This window comes from Podarcis filfolensis, assembly GCF_964270895.1.
Source record: "Podarcis filfolensis genome assembly, chromosome: 11".
Lineage (NCBI taxonomy): Eukaryota > Metazoa > Chordata > Lepidosauria > Squamata > Lacertidae > Podarcis > Podarcis filfolensis.
Genome location: NC_139613.1, coordinates 24,199,874 through 24,212,608, shown reverse-complemented (window position 1 = coordinate 24,212,608; position 12,735 = coordinate 24,199,874). Strand labels below are relative to the sequence as shown.

The 12,735-nt window shown below is 42.3% G+C and overlaps 2 protein-coding genes across 3 annotated transcripts in view; one reads left to right on the top strand and one right to left on the bottom strand.

Annotated features, from left to right (window-relative positions):
* NDUFAF2 (NADH:ubiquinone oxidoreductase complex assembly factor 2) overlaps nucleotides 1-2,533 on the bottom strand; it is a 42,613-nt gene extending 40,080 nt beyond the window's left edge. The window contains exon 1 of the mRNA XM_083576333.1: nucleotides 2,278-2,533. Within this exon, the coding sequence (XP_083432459.1) occupies nucleotides 2,278-2,404 (127 nt within the window). The 5' untranslated portion in view covers nucleotides 2,405-2,533. The remainder of the gene's footprint in view (nucleotides 1-2,277) is intronic.
* A 114-nt stretch (nucleotides 2,534-2,647) lies between these two features.
* ERCC8 (ERCC excision repair 8, CSA ubiquitin ligase complex subunit) overlaps nucleotides 2,648-12,735 on the top strand; it is a 40,442-nt gene continuing 30,354 nt past the window's right edge. For both annotated transcript variants that reach the window (XM_083576243.1, XM_083576244.1), the window contains exons 1-3: nucleotides 2,648-2,863; nucleotides 7,516-7,611; nucleotides 10,824-10,925. In XM_083576243.1, the coding sequence (XP_083432369.1) occupies nucleotides 2,787-2,863; nucleotides 7,516-7,611; nucleotides 10,824-10,925 (275 nt within the window). In that variant the 5' untranslated portion in view covers nucleotides 2,648-2,786. The remainder of the gene's footprint in view (nucleotides 2,864-7,515; nucleotides 7,612-10,823; nucleotides 10,926-12,735) is intronic.

Below are 12,735 nucleotides of genomic sequence, written 5' to 3'. Positions count from 1 at the left end.
TTACTGATTGGAACTTTAGCTCAAATGTAACCTTCCAGTAAAGCTACTTTCTGATCAGAGAGCATAGCTCTCTTGGCAACTAGAAAAAATAACAGCATAAAGAATTTTATTTTAACTATACTAGGGTCACGGTAGATAAAAATAGATTTTTAAAATGTAAATACAAAGGGTTGTATTCAACTAAGTAGAACTAAGTAGAACTAATGTTGGATACAAACCTAAGTTTCACTTACAGAATAACTTGGTTAATATCTTAATGAAATTAGTGCAGTCTACCAGATACATGGTAAAATGGATGAGGTAAAATAGCTGAGCTTGAATCCTGGCAAGACAGATACACTGCGGTCGAGTGGTTCCAGTGCCTGAGAAAATCTTCAATTTCTTGTTCTGGATGGGGTGCTCCTTCCCTAAAGAGGAAAGTGAGCAGTCTGTGGGTGTTTCTAGATCCAGTGTTTTCACTGGAGGCCCAGTTAGCTTCTGTGGCTAGAAACACCTAGTATCAGCTGTGACTAGTACAACAGCTACAACTGTTCCTGGACTGAGTGAGTTTGGCCACAGTAATTCATGCATTGGTTACTTCAAGAATGGATTACTTCAATATGCTCTATGTGGAACTTCCAAAATCTTCCAATTTTTTAAAATATACATATATAAACCAGTTACAGAGCTGGATTTTATCTTTGTCCTGCTCAGTCATGTAACCTAGCAATCCAGTGGAACTTATATCAACATAAAGGGTGGTGTAAGTCTGTTTGTTTCCCTCTGATGGGCTTAGGCCAGCTCAGTCACTAGTAGGCTTGCTCCAGAATGGGATTGGATCTGGTGTAACTTTACACCATCTTGAGGAAAGCTGGTATAATTTATGCTGTCTTAAAACAACTGGAAGGTTCCTTCAGTAGGGCAAGACTGCAGCATACCTCTTATTTGAAATCTAACACACACACACAGAGTAAGCCAAGTATCAAAAACTTGGGAACACTGTACAGTACTAAGGCAGAAATTATATATATGGGCCCCAAAGTGACTTTGGACCATGCCTAAACAGTGAAGGAGATAAAATGTGCATGTGCTTTGGTCAAAATAAAGCCCTGTGCAATATAATGCATGTTTACTCAAAAGTAAGTTCCACTGAGATCTATCAGACATACAGCCCGATCCTTGGGCATTTTTAATCAGAATAAAACTTGCAGGGTTTGATTAGACTTTCTTCCAGGTAAGCGTGCAATCCTTAGGCTGCAACCCTAGCCTCACTTAACTAAGTCCCATTTAATAGAATACTATTTAAGTGTTGAGTGGACATGGCTGGGGCTTTGGTTATTCACAGAGTTTGTGTCAGCAGTTGGCATCCTTGAGCAGCTGTCAATGTCCCAGAGGCTCGCTGGCGATGCCTGCCTTGGAGATCTGGTACAGCATCAGACAGCTGAATGTAAAACTACCTTTTTAATTCCCCACAATTCCAACCAAGTATCGCTCTGGGGCACTGTGGGAAATAATAAGAATTAATAATAATTTATTATTTATACCCCGCCCATTTCCCCAGCCACTCTGGACGGCTCCCAACAAAATATTAAATATTAATTTATAAAGTGACAGTCCAATCCAGCTGCCTGCATCACTGCCAGCAAGCCCAGAGATCCCTAAAAATTTGCAGAGGATCCTGAAGTATGTAATAAGTTAGCTCTCAATGGTCTTCAGAGCCTTAATAGTAACAACAATAATAAAGTTACAGATAGGTAGCCGTGTTGGTCTGCCATAGTCAAAACAAAAAAAAACACTCCTTCAGATACATACTGTGCATGCACACGAAAGCTCATACCAAGAACTAACTTAGTTGGTCTTTAAGGCGCTACTGGAAGGATTTTTTTTTTGTTTTGTTTTAACAATAATAAATTTATTCTTTGTGCCCTGCCCATCTGGGTCGCCCCACCCACTCTGGGCAGCTTCCATCATATACAGATTAATAATACTATACACCATTCCTTGGGAGATAGCCCAACTGAGGTGGCTTTTGAAGAGAGGATTCTGCCCACTAAATGGAAGCAAAAGGCAGGAGTAGGGAACCTGTGGCCCTTCAGACGACGCCGGGCTCTCAACTCCCGCCAGGCTCCAGGGAGCGTGTGAGCGACCGAGAGGGCGGCCGTTATTCCAGCTCGGCCAGAGGGAACTTTGGATACGCAAAAACCTTCGGGCTGGTTTCTGAGGAGAGCGCGCGGCTCGTAAACATAACCCGGGTTTGACCTTCAGACCGGCTCGCCCCGCCTCCTTCCCTCCCCTCACCTGCCCAGGTTTCGTGCTTCGGGACACGGTAGTACTTGTTGCCCTGGGGGTCTGCGCCGACATACTCTTTCGCTGGCCCGAAAACCCGGAGCTTCAGCGAGCGCAAGAGCCGCCAGACGCCGCTCATGCCTGTGGAAGAATAAGGCGCATGCGCGGTTCTCTCGAGTTCTGTTCCCACACTGACAGGATTCAAACACGTGACGGTCGAGAGCCTCGAACCGTCGAGAAACCGTTTGAATGTCACGTCCGCTTCCCGCCGTTGACGCAGCTCAAGCTAAGCCCGACGCTGACTAGGGGTGTGGAGTGCGCGCGCGCCGACCCGGCGCTGACCCGCCTCCAAAACTCTGCGCATGGGCGCTGTGTTGTTCCCGTTCAGCACTGGCGACGGGAGACGACGTCTTAAACAACAAGCCCCAGCATTGGCTGAGGGGCTCTCACTCGGAGCCAATGAGCGCTAGATCGCTCCCCCAACATGGCGGTGCCGTGGCTGCGGCTTATCACATTTCGTCATGTTGGGCTTTATTTCTGCCCGCCAAGCAGGCTTGGAAGACCCGCTGAGGCTTCGCCGGGCTGAGTCTACCAGGAGGTAAAGCAAGTCTTAGGGCAGGCCGGAGCTGTGCTCTGGCCTCGCCTGGCTGCTCTTTCTGGCTGAGTGGTTCTTATGGCACCGAGAGCTGCAGAGAGTCTTGGGGTGCATTGGTGGCTAAGACATTTATGGCGGCAAAAGCTTTCGTGGACTGTGGTCCGTGTCATCAGATACATGAGATGTTATCCTGAGTTATTTTATACACACACATACATACATGCGCGTGGTTTACAGGGAGGGGGGTTGTAAACGGTGAGGTAGAAGGAAAATGAAGTGCAGAAAAGTACAGGCAGGGCTAATTACAGTGTTTGAACCCTAGTAATTCATAAAGCAATTCCTGATGTCACAAACATCTGGGGAATCATGGTAATGTGTCACTTAGCTGGCCAGATCTCATTCAGGAGCTGTGTGGTATTGTGATTTGTGCCTGGGTTTGCATCCCAGCAGAGCAAGACTCTCTCTGGACAAGTCCTTTCGCAGGTGTTCAGAGTATGTGCATACATAGAAAAGGGAGCAGTGGTGCAGTTGGGTGAACTCTGGACTAAAGGTGAGCCCTCTCTTTAGATGGCAATGTGTATTGCTTCACTTACTTCAAAGTGCTCTAAACCAGCTCTTCTGTATTTGAGGAACCACCTGTTTCTTTTGTGAAGTGGGACCCTGGCCCTGAGTCCTACCCTTGCACCACTGCAGGGGATCACATTACACTGACTGGCTTTCTGTGACAGCCCCTCAAATGTGGAATTCCCTCCCCAAAGAGGTGCATGTGGCACATTCAGTGTATATCTTCTGACATATGCTGAAGACCCACCACTTCATACTGGTCTTTGACACCTGAGATACATATTTTTAGGACTCACCCTGTTCTTCTGATTGTAAATTGTTTAACTGTAGATGGAGGGGGGCGAGTTGCAATGTAGCTTATGTACACCTGGCTCTGAGCTGGAAAGGGATGACAGGGGCACAGAGACTTGGCGCTTCCACCAAGAAATGCTTAGAGCACAATTAAAAGGAGAACTGTTCAGAGGTTTTCTGAGCAGAATCATTGGTTACAGCAAACTACCGTATTTTTCGCTCGATAACACGCACCTGACCATAACACGCACATCGTTTTTAGAGGAGGAAAACAAGGGAAAAAACATTCTGAATGAAACAGTGGATGTATCATTTTTGTGCTTCATGCTGTGGCCACAGACATGTGATCTGATGGTGAATTTGGGGTGACCCAATGCAAAAATCCTGAGAATCCCTGTGGATCCATGCTTTGTAACCACGTTTTTGCACCATTGCAGCCCCAGGCAACAGTGGGTGTGTGATTTTGGGGGGGGGCAGGCTGTAGCCATGGACATGCTATGTGCTCTGATGGTGAATTTGGGGTGACCCAATGCAAAGATCCTGAGGATCCATGTTTTGTAACCACGTTTTTGCACCATTGCAGCCCCAGGCAACAGTGGGTGCGTGATTTGGGGGGGGCAGGCTGTAGCCATGGACATGCTATGTGATCTGATGGTGAATTTGGGGTGACCCAATGCAAAGATCCTGAGGATCCATGTGGATCCATGCTTTTTAACCACATTTTTGCACCATTGCAGCCCCAGGCAACAGTGCGTGTGTGATTTTTGGGGGGCAGGCTGTAGCCATGGACATGCTATGTGATCTGATGGTGAATTTGGGGTGACCCAATGCAAAGATCCTGAGGATCCATGTGGATCCATGCTTTTTAACCACATTTTAAGTGGGGAAGGAAGGAAAAATACAGAATGGACAAGGAGCACGAGAGGGGTGTGCAGAGAAGCAGCTGGCTAAGAATGCAGGAGAGGGGTATAACGGGAGGGAGGAAAGGAAGGTAAAAGTTTTCCCTCACCTACCCACCCAAGCCAGCCAGCCAGCTCTCTCTCTCTCTCTCTCTCTCTCTCTCTCTCTCTCTCTCTCTCTCTCCCTCCTGCATGTTTTCAGCTTTCAGCAGCACCGGAGCACAGAGACGACACTCTGCTTTCCCCTCTGCTTGCCTGGAGGGGAGGGGCTTTCCCTGCTCTTTGTTCCGTTTGAGCAAACACAGCAAGGAAACAGAGGAGGGTGGGCAGTAAGACCCTGAGGCAGAATGCAGGAAAGCAGCCACTTCCTCTTTTCAGGTTTCCCTTCTCCGAGACGCGCGATTTGATTTTTGCCTGATTTTTTTTGCCATTTGGCTCCAGGGACCACACATTCGCTCAATAACACGCACAGACATTTCCCCTTCCTTTTTAGGAGAAAAAATCTGCGTGTTATAGAGGGAAAAATACGGTACATACATTACACGCAGGAAACTCTCTTCAAGGGAGTTAGTGTGTTAATTTCTTGGTTATGCTTCTCAAACAAAAGGGTATAGACGAATCTCTTAAAAGCAAAAGTGTAATAGTTGATATGTCATTTTTCATGAGCAAGCACAAGGTAGACAAAATACTTCTGAAGTGTGTCTTCCTTCAAGTCAGAGATTATCAAAGTGAGACACAGAGACAAACTGAAAATTCAAAAGAGGTTACGAGACAAAGAACAATGAGTGAAGAAACTTTCCAGGATAGAGAAACTGATGTTAAGGTAGAACCTGAAACACAAAATTCCTATGTTAGGGTGTTCCAAAACATTATGTTCAGTGCTCACTGGATTCTCTGGAACATCCAGTACTGAGACATCCGGTTCTGCAACATCTGGTTCTGGAACTGTTAGTTCCGGAACATTCGGATCTTGGCCCATAACCTTGTTGATGCGTGTATGGATTAGGTTGTATTCTTATTGGGTTGTATTCTTATTCAGACTTGCAGCAGAGTTTCTTTTTACATAAAATCTTTATTATTTACAAAAATTTACACGGGTTCAAATAAAACAACATAATTCATTCTCCTCTAGCCATCCAGCTCTGAGACTCAATTGCTGATTCATTTACACTTCTGTGCATTTACTGACTGAGCTTTATTGAGCACATGCCCTTTAAAAAGGCACCTGTTGCTGGGGAGATTTTTCTGTTGCCTAGCAACAGGGTGGATTTGATTTAAATCAAATGATTTAAATCACTAGTCAGTAAGATTTGATTTAAATCATTTTTTTACAGAAAGACTCATTCTTGCTGGTATAATCTTAATATTTACAACCAGATGAAGGTTTCATTTTTGGAATAAGAAATTTTCAGAGTAGTTTTTACAATTATATCAAAAATTACTGATTTGGTTATTCTATTACAAATACATAAACAGATAATTATGAAATTATTATTTATATTTGGACAACTTTTCTGCTCTGCTTTATTGGAAGGAGAAAAATAATAATTTCCTTAATAACAATTTAAACAATTCATTTAACTAAAACAATAACATTATAGCATAGGTATCCATGTTTGTTAACTGATGTGGTTAAATGATTTTTTAAAAAAACAGACTAAGTTTTAGCACACATGAAAAACTTAAAACAAATCCTTATTTCCTGATGAATAGCCTTTGGACTATAATGTAACTTAAATAGAAAACTATCTTTAGAAAGATTTTTCCTCCAAAAGCATTTTATTTTAAAAATCCAATTTAATTCAAAAAAAATCCAATTTAAATCAAAAAAATCTGTTTTTGTTTTGTTTTGTTTTTAAATCTGTTTTTTTATCCACCCTGCCTAGCAACCTGTTCAAGACCAATTCTCAAGTTCTTTCTAGAATATTCTAACAAGTAGGTTTTCTAACTTTTTAAACTATGTAATCAGTAGTCAGGGAGGTATAGGGAAACTTTGGTCCATCAGAAGCAGGGCCAACAGCCAGGGATGATGGGAGTTGTAGTTAAGCAACATTTGGAGAGCCAAAGGTTTGCCATACCTGTTTTAAAGCATCTGAACTCCATTCATTTCCGGGTCCGTAATATAATGCATACTTTAAACTATAAGAAGAAGTACTGCATGCCATTCTAGTAACCAGAATGTTGTCAAATTAGCGACGTATTTTGCTGTCTAATCCTATAATTGTTCATTCAGATGTGTGTCCCATAGTTAATATGGCTTGCTTTTCCATACACTTGAATAAGATTGCAATGATACTTCATTCAGTTTTGAATGTGTGGCAATTAAGACAACCTTAATGAACCCCAGTTCAGGGATGATTACAGTTTTTTGGAACTTGAAGTACTAGTTCACTGATGACAGAAGTTTCATTTGTTACTCAAATCATTTTGTCCACTAGATGTCCTAAATTTATTATTAGAATCTACCATGCAGTTTAAGTTTCAGAGGCCACAATCTAATACACAGTTATTGGGAGTAAAACCTACTGAACCCACTGGGACCTACTTTCAAGTAAATATGCATAGGATTCAGATATGTCACTCTTTCAAGTGAGTGCAAATTGGATATCTATAATATATACAACTGAAGATTTGTTGTTTTATGGACTTTCTTTCTAGCATTATATGCCTGTTGATACATTTAGCATTTTTATTGTTTGATGTAAATATAAATGTATCCTAAACATACTCCACCAACATGCAGAAGATCAGTTTTCTGAAACTGATTTGTGAGTCCACTTAAGCAGTGAATGGTGAATTTGATGGTTCAGCTTGAAGTGCCTGATACTGACAGTTTTTGAATAGGTTGAAGTTGTGTCATATATTACATTTCTTAATGACTTTGTTGTTGTTCTTGTTAAGGGTGCTGAGCCTGGAGTTAAACAAGAATAAAGATATAGAAAGAATCCATGGAAGTGGTATTAACACCTTGGATATTGAACCTGTGGAAAGTCGATAGTATGTACATGATATTACTATATGTTTTATTGTGGAATGTATTGTATAAAACATATTTTAAAATATATTCAATAAAATAATTGAAAATTTCCCATTGATATTTTTTTCCAAAGAAAAAAATCAATTTCTGAAAATGTTTTGTTTAATAAAATTGGTAACATAATGAATAGATACAATTCTAGTCAAAATGGGCAGATTCAAACTTAAAAGTAACATTCCCTTCCCACTAAGTACAGTGGTACCTCGGGTTAAGTACTTAATTTGTTCCTGAGGTCCATTCTTAACCTGAAACTGTTCTTAACCTGAAGCACCACTTTAGCTAATGGGGCCTCCTGCTGCTGCCGCGCCGCCAGAGCCCATTTTCTGTTCTCATCCTGAAGCAAAGTTCTTTACCCGAGGTACTATTTCTGGGTTAGCGGAGTCTGTAACCTGAAGCGTATATAACCTGAAGCTTATGTAACCCGAGGTACCACTGTACTATCCTAGCCCAATTCATACCATAAGAGCTACATGATAGGGTAACCACTGGGCATTAACATAAAAAGTGTTCAACATACTTTTAAGCCCCCGGGAAGCAGAAAACCTCAGAACCAGTCCAGAAAGGAATACCATCTCCAACGATCCTTCCCCACACAAACACCATACTCCCCAGTGTCTGGGCTGAAGATTCCTTCAGATATCCTGGGCCTAGGAGGGCCTGCTCACTCATCTCCCCCCAATTCCCAGTGCCTTTACTAGGCTAGTAGGCTGCTGCACTGTGCTCCTCCATGGGCCCTGAAGACCTATAGAAATCTGTATAGATCCAAAATATACAAATCCTTCCAGCTGTTGGTTTTATTGTATGTGCGCATTCTAATTCTGGTGCTACTAATGAATCGCATCAGGTGTTTTGTTGATTGGCTGGAGTATGATTGTGAACTAGTAACCTGACACACATAGCTACCTTTCTGTTCAGTTCAGGTTTGACAGATTCTTTCAGGCAACAAAATTATGTTCTGGCTCATCAAAAATTAGTATAGTTCTGGTTTTGGGTCACGTTCTCTTTGCTACTCTGTGCACACCATGGCATGCCTACTCCACATGTCCCAATGGCAAGGGCAGGAACAGCCTTACTACTGCCAGTCCCCACACATCTTTACAGACTCAACATTGAATCCTGTTCTGGTGCTAACAAGCACATCACACAAAGGGAAAGGTTGATTGCCCATTCAACAGCAGCCTCATAGTTCCTTAGGTAAGATACCTTAACACTACAAGAGACCCTCTTGAGACCCAAGATTTGACAACCACCCAGGGTGGTGGTTGTGCAGAAAGACTGTTCTGCCAAGCAGCTAAGAAGAATCCAGGACATCCAACCAGAGGAGCCAATTGCACATGCCAGCAACAGCACTTTCCAGTGGCTTATTGCACAGTATGGTAGGAGATTGGAAAACAGGCAGCAGGAATTCAAGATGCAAAAGAGAGAGAACTCCCAGGACTTGAACCCATGCTGCAAACACCATGAGTAGATCCCTACCCACACAACCACAGCAATCAGGAATCAAACACCATGGAATGTTTGTCTTCCCTAAGACCTAAGCCAAGGAGGAGGAGCCCTAGTTGGTAAGGGAACAGCTCATTATTTCCATCCAGGAGATCCTAGAGCCTCATCCCGCTTTGCATCCCCAGGCATAGCTCAGTTGGTAGCGCATGAGACTCTTAATCAGGGATTCAAGCCCTAGGTTGAGCAAAAGATTCCTGCAATGCAGGGGGTTGGACTAGATGACCCTTGTGCTCCCTTCTAAGTGTACAGTTCTATGGGGCAACGCAGTCAGATGGGCAGGGTACAAATGATGGTGATGATTCCACCCCCCCATCCCCAGTCAGCTGTCAAATACCAAGCTAAGTTCAGGGTGATGGTTGTGTATAAAGCCCTATACATCTTTGGACCAGGACACATAAAACATCTCATTCTTTATGTACTCAATCAATCACTGCATCACTGCAGGTAGGGAACTCCTGTAGATGCCATCTTATCAGCAGGTCTGTCCCTTGCAATGTAGGAAGTGGGCCTTTAGTGTGGTGGCACCTACTCTTTGGAATTCCCTCCCTTGAATGTTAGACAGGCACCGTCTCTGTCATCTTATTAGGGCCTATTGAAAACCACCTTCTTTCAGCAAGCTTTTTGAGATCTTTTCTCGGTCTACCCCTTGATGTAACACGCGCCCCACTCACCACGGGCATGTGATCCCTGGCAAATGACTCCTGAAGTAGTGGAAACCTCAGGAGGACAAAAGTGGTCACTCTTGTCTTAAAACATGTATTAGTAGCCCAATAAAATTACTTTCTAAAGAAAGCTTTTGAACTACAATGGCTAATTACTATTTTTTTGACGAAATAGTTCTTTGTGACCCTCAAGACTAATGTGCTATCCTCTTTCCTCTCCTGCACAACTGGGAGAAGGAGTTTGGAAGCTTCTGATTTATCACAGCATGGTATGTAGTCCAGACCTCAAACTATGGTTTGGTTTAAGCCAGCTTTAGTAACTTTAATAACTATCATTTGAAGTTGGCTTGTTTGAAACAAACTGTAGTTAATGTTAACAACTGTTGGTTTGTCCACTCAACATGACAAGACTGAGTTTCAAAAAGTGTCAAAACAAAAAAAAAAATTCTTCCAGTAGCACCTTAAAGACCAACTAAGTTAGTTCTTGGTATGAGCTTTCGTGTGCATGCACACTTCTTCAGATACACATATACATATCTGAAGAAGTGTGCATGCACACGAAAGCTCATACCAAGAACTAACTTAGTTGGTCTTTAAGGTGCTACTGCAAGAATTTTTTTTTTTGTTTTGACTATGGCAGACCAACACGGCTACCCATCTGTTTCAAAAAGTGTGTAAGCAATAGCTTCTGAACTCTTTCTGGATGCACAGGAAAAGAAGCACATAAGCCTGGAGGTTGCTGTGGCTTGTTCCTGCTTGAATTCTTACCTAAATATGTTTTACTATTGATAATTTTATGGGTCACATAGATGACATGGCTGTTTAAAAAGTTTTGAGTCATACACATCAAATTGGATTCCACTTGATTTACTACAGCTGAGAAATTTCCAGGAAAATGTTCAGATTCACAATACAGCCTTAATTTTGGACTTACCTTTTGGGAGTTTAACACACACAGCCCCCCGAGTCTAATGTGTCTAAGTTAGTTGTAATTTGTTTTCTTACAGCATGCTTTCTGGTGGCACTGATGGTGTTATTGTATTGTATGATCTTGAAAACCTTAGCCAAAAACCATGCTATACCTGCAAAGCTGTTTGTTCTGTGGGAAGGTATGTACTCTTTACAAATGGAATCCTTATAAATATACCTTTTATTGGCATTATACTGTATGTTTACAATGTACTGCTAGCTAGTGTTGTCTGCATGGTAAATAATAATAATAATAATAATAATAATAATAATAATAATAATAATACCCCGCCCATCTGGCTGGGCTTCCCCAGCCACTCTGGGCAGCTTCCAAAAAAATATTAAAATACTGTGATACATCAAACATTAAAAGCTTCCCTAAACAGGGCTGCCTTCAGATGTCTTCTAAAAGTCTGGTAGTTGTTTTTCTCTTTGACATCTGGTGGGAGGGCGTTCCACAGGGAGGGCGCCACTACCGAGAAGGCCCTCTGCCTGGTTCTCTGTAACTTGGCTTCTCGCAGTGAGGGAACCGCCAGAAGGCCCTCGGTGCTGGACCTCAGTGTCTGGGTTCTTCCTCCTACTTTCTACTCAGAAGGCAGAAATTACTACCACTCCTCCTTCCCACAACACTTATTTTACTTACACAATCACAGCTTTACGCAAATCGCCAATAAATAAATAATAGGGACAGATCTCATGGGAGACTTTGTGCTATCTTCCCAGAGCACGGTAGGCAAGGCAGGTGGCTTAAAAAGCCCGCTAAGTGCAAGCTTTGGATAGTCATGCAGGATCATTCCAGGGGTTGTTTTGGTTTCATGTGATTTTGCATATATGTCCCGATAGCCAGGAACATAACCCACATGTAAGATGAGATCTACCTGTATGGCTGTTATTACCATAAGGAGAAACAAAAAATAAATAAAGTCTGGAGTAGGTGAAATTTGCATTGTTATGCCGGTAATCCAATAACAGAGTATCATTAGATGGTGTAATAAAATACTGAGACATCGATTTTATTGTGGCCAAATTGTTGGGTGGAGAACCTTGGTACATATTGCAGCTTTGCACTGGATGCTTATTAGCCCCTGGACCTTGTTCAGGGTCATGTTGACGACTTATAAAGTCCTGAACAACCTGACGCCAGGTTATCTGAAAGACGCCTGTCCCTGTATAGACCTGTAAGATCACTTAGATCTGGAGAAATTTTACTTGCAGCACTCTAACATATAGAATACGCAGAACTGTGGCTCCAAAATGGGCATTTACTGCCATTGTTCCTGCCCTGTAGAATGCCATTCCCTCTACCATACATGAAACATGATCCATCTGTTGCTTCAGACATCTGATAAACACAAATCTTTTCACCAAGGTTTTCTTGAACTCTGTTATTGGAGCCTATTATTATTGATTTCCTGTTTTTATCTGTTCTGCTGTCTTGTATACTGTGTCTCTGTGTATATTACACTGTTTTACTGTTTTTCAATGGTTGTATTATAACACTAGTATCTCCTTATATACTTCCTTCATGCTGTTGCTTCCAAGAAGATCCTCTTCCATTCCTGAAAATTTTGGAAAAACATTTTACCACAAATTAAACTGGAATCCTGTACCCACTTAACTGGCATTAATCAACACTGAACTCAAATTGACTTATTTCTGGGTAGACATGTATAGTTTTATAAGTTGCAGCAGCCATCCTTACTTTTCTTTTACCAAGAAGGCCCCTGGGAACAAAACTATGCCATGATGTAGCATTCTTTCCTTTGGGCCATACTCAGTGAGGAACATGACTGCCATTTGCAGTGGTAGTACAGTGGTACCTCGGGTTACATACGCTTCAGGTTACAGACTCCGCTAACCCTGAAATATTACCTCAGGTTAAGAACTTTGCTTCAGGATGAGAACAGAAATTGGGCGGCGCAGCGGCAGCAGCAGGAGGCCCCATTAGCT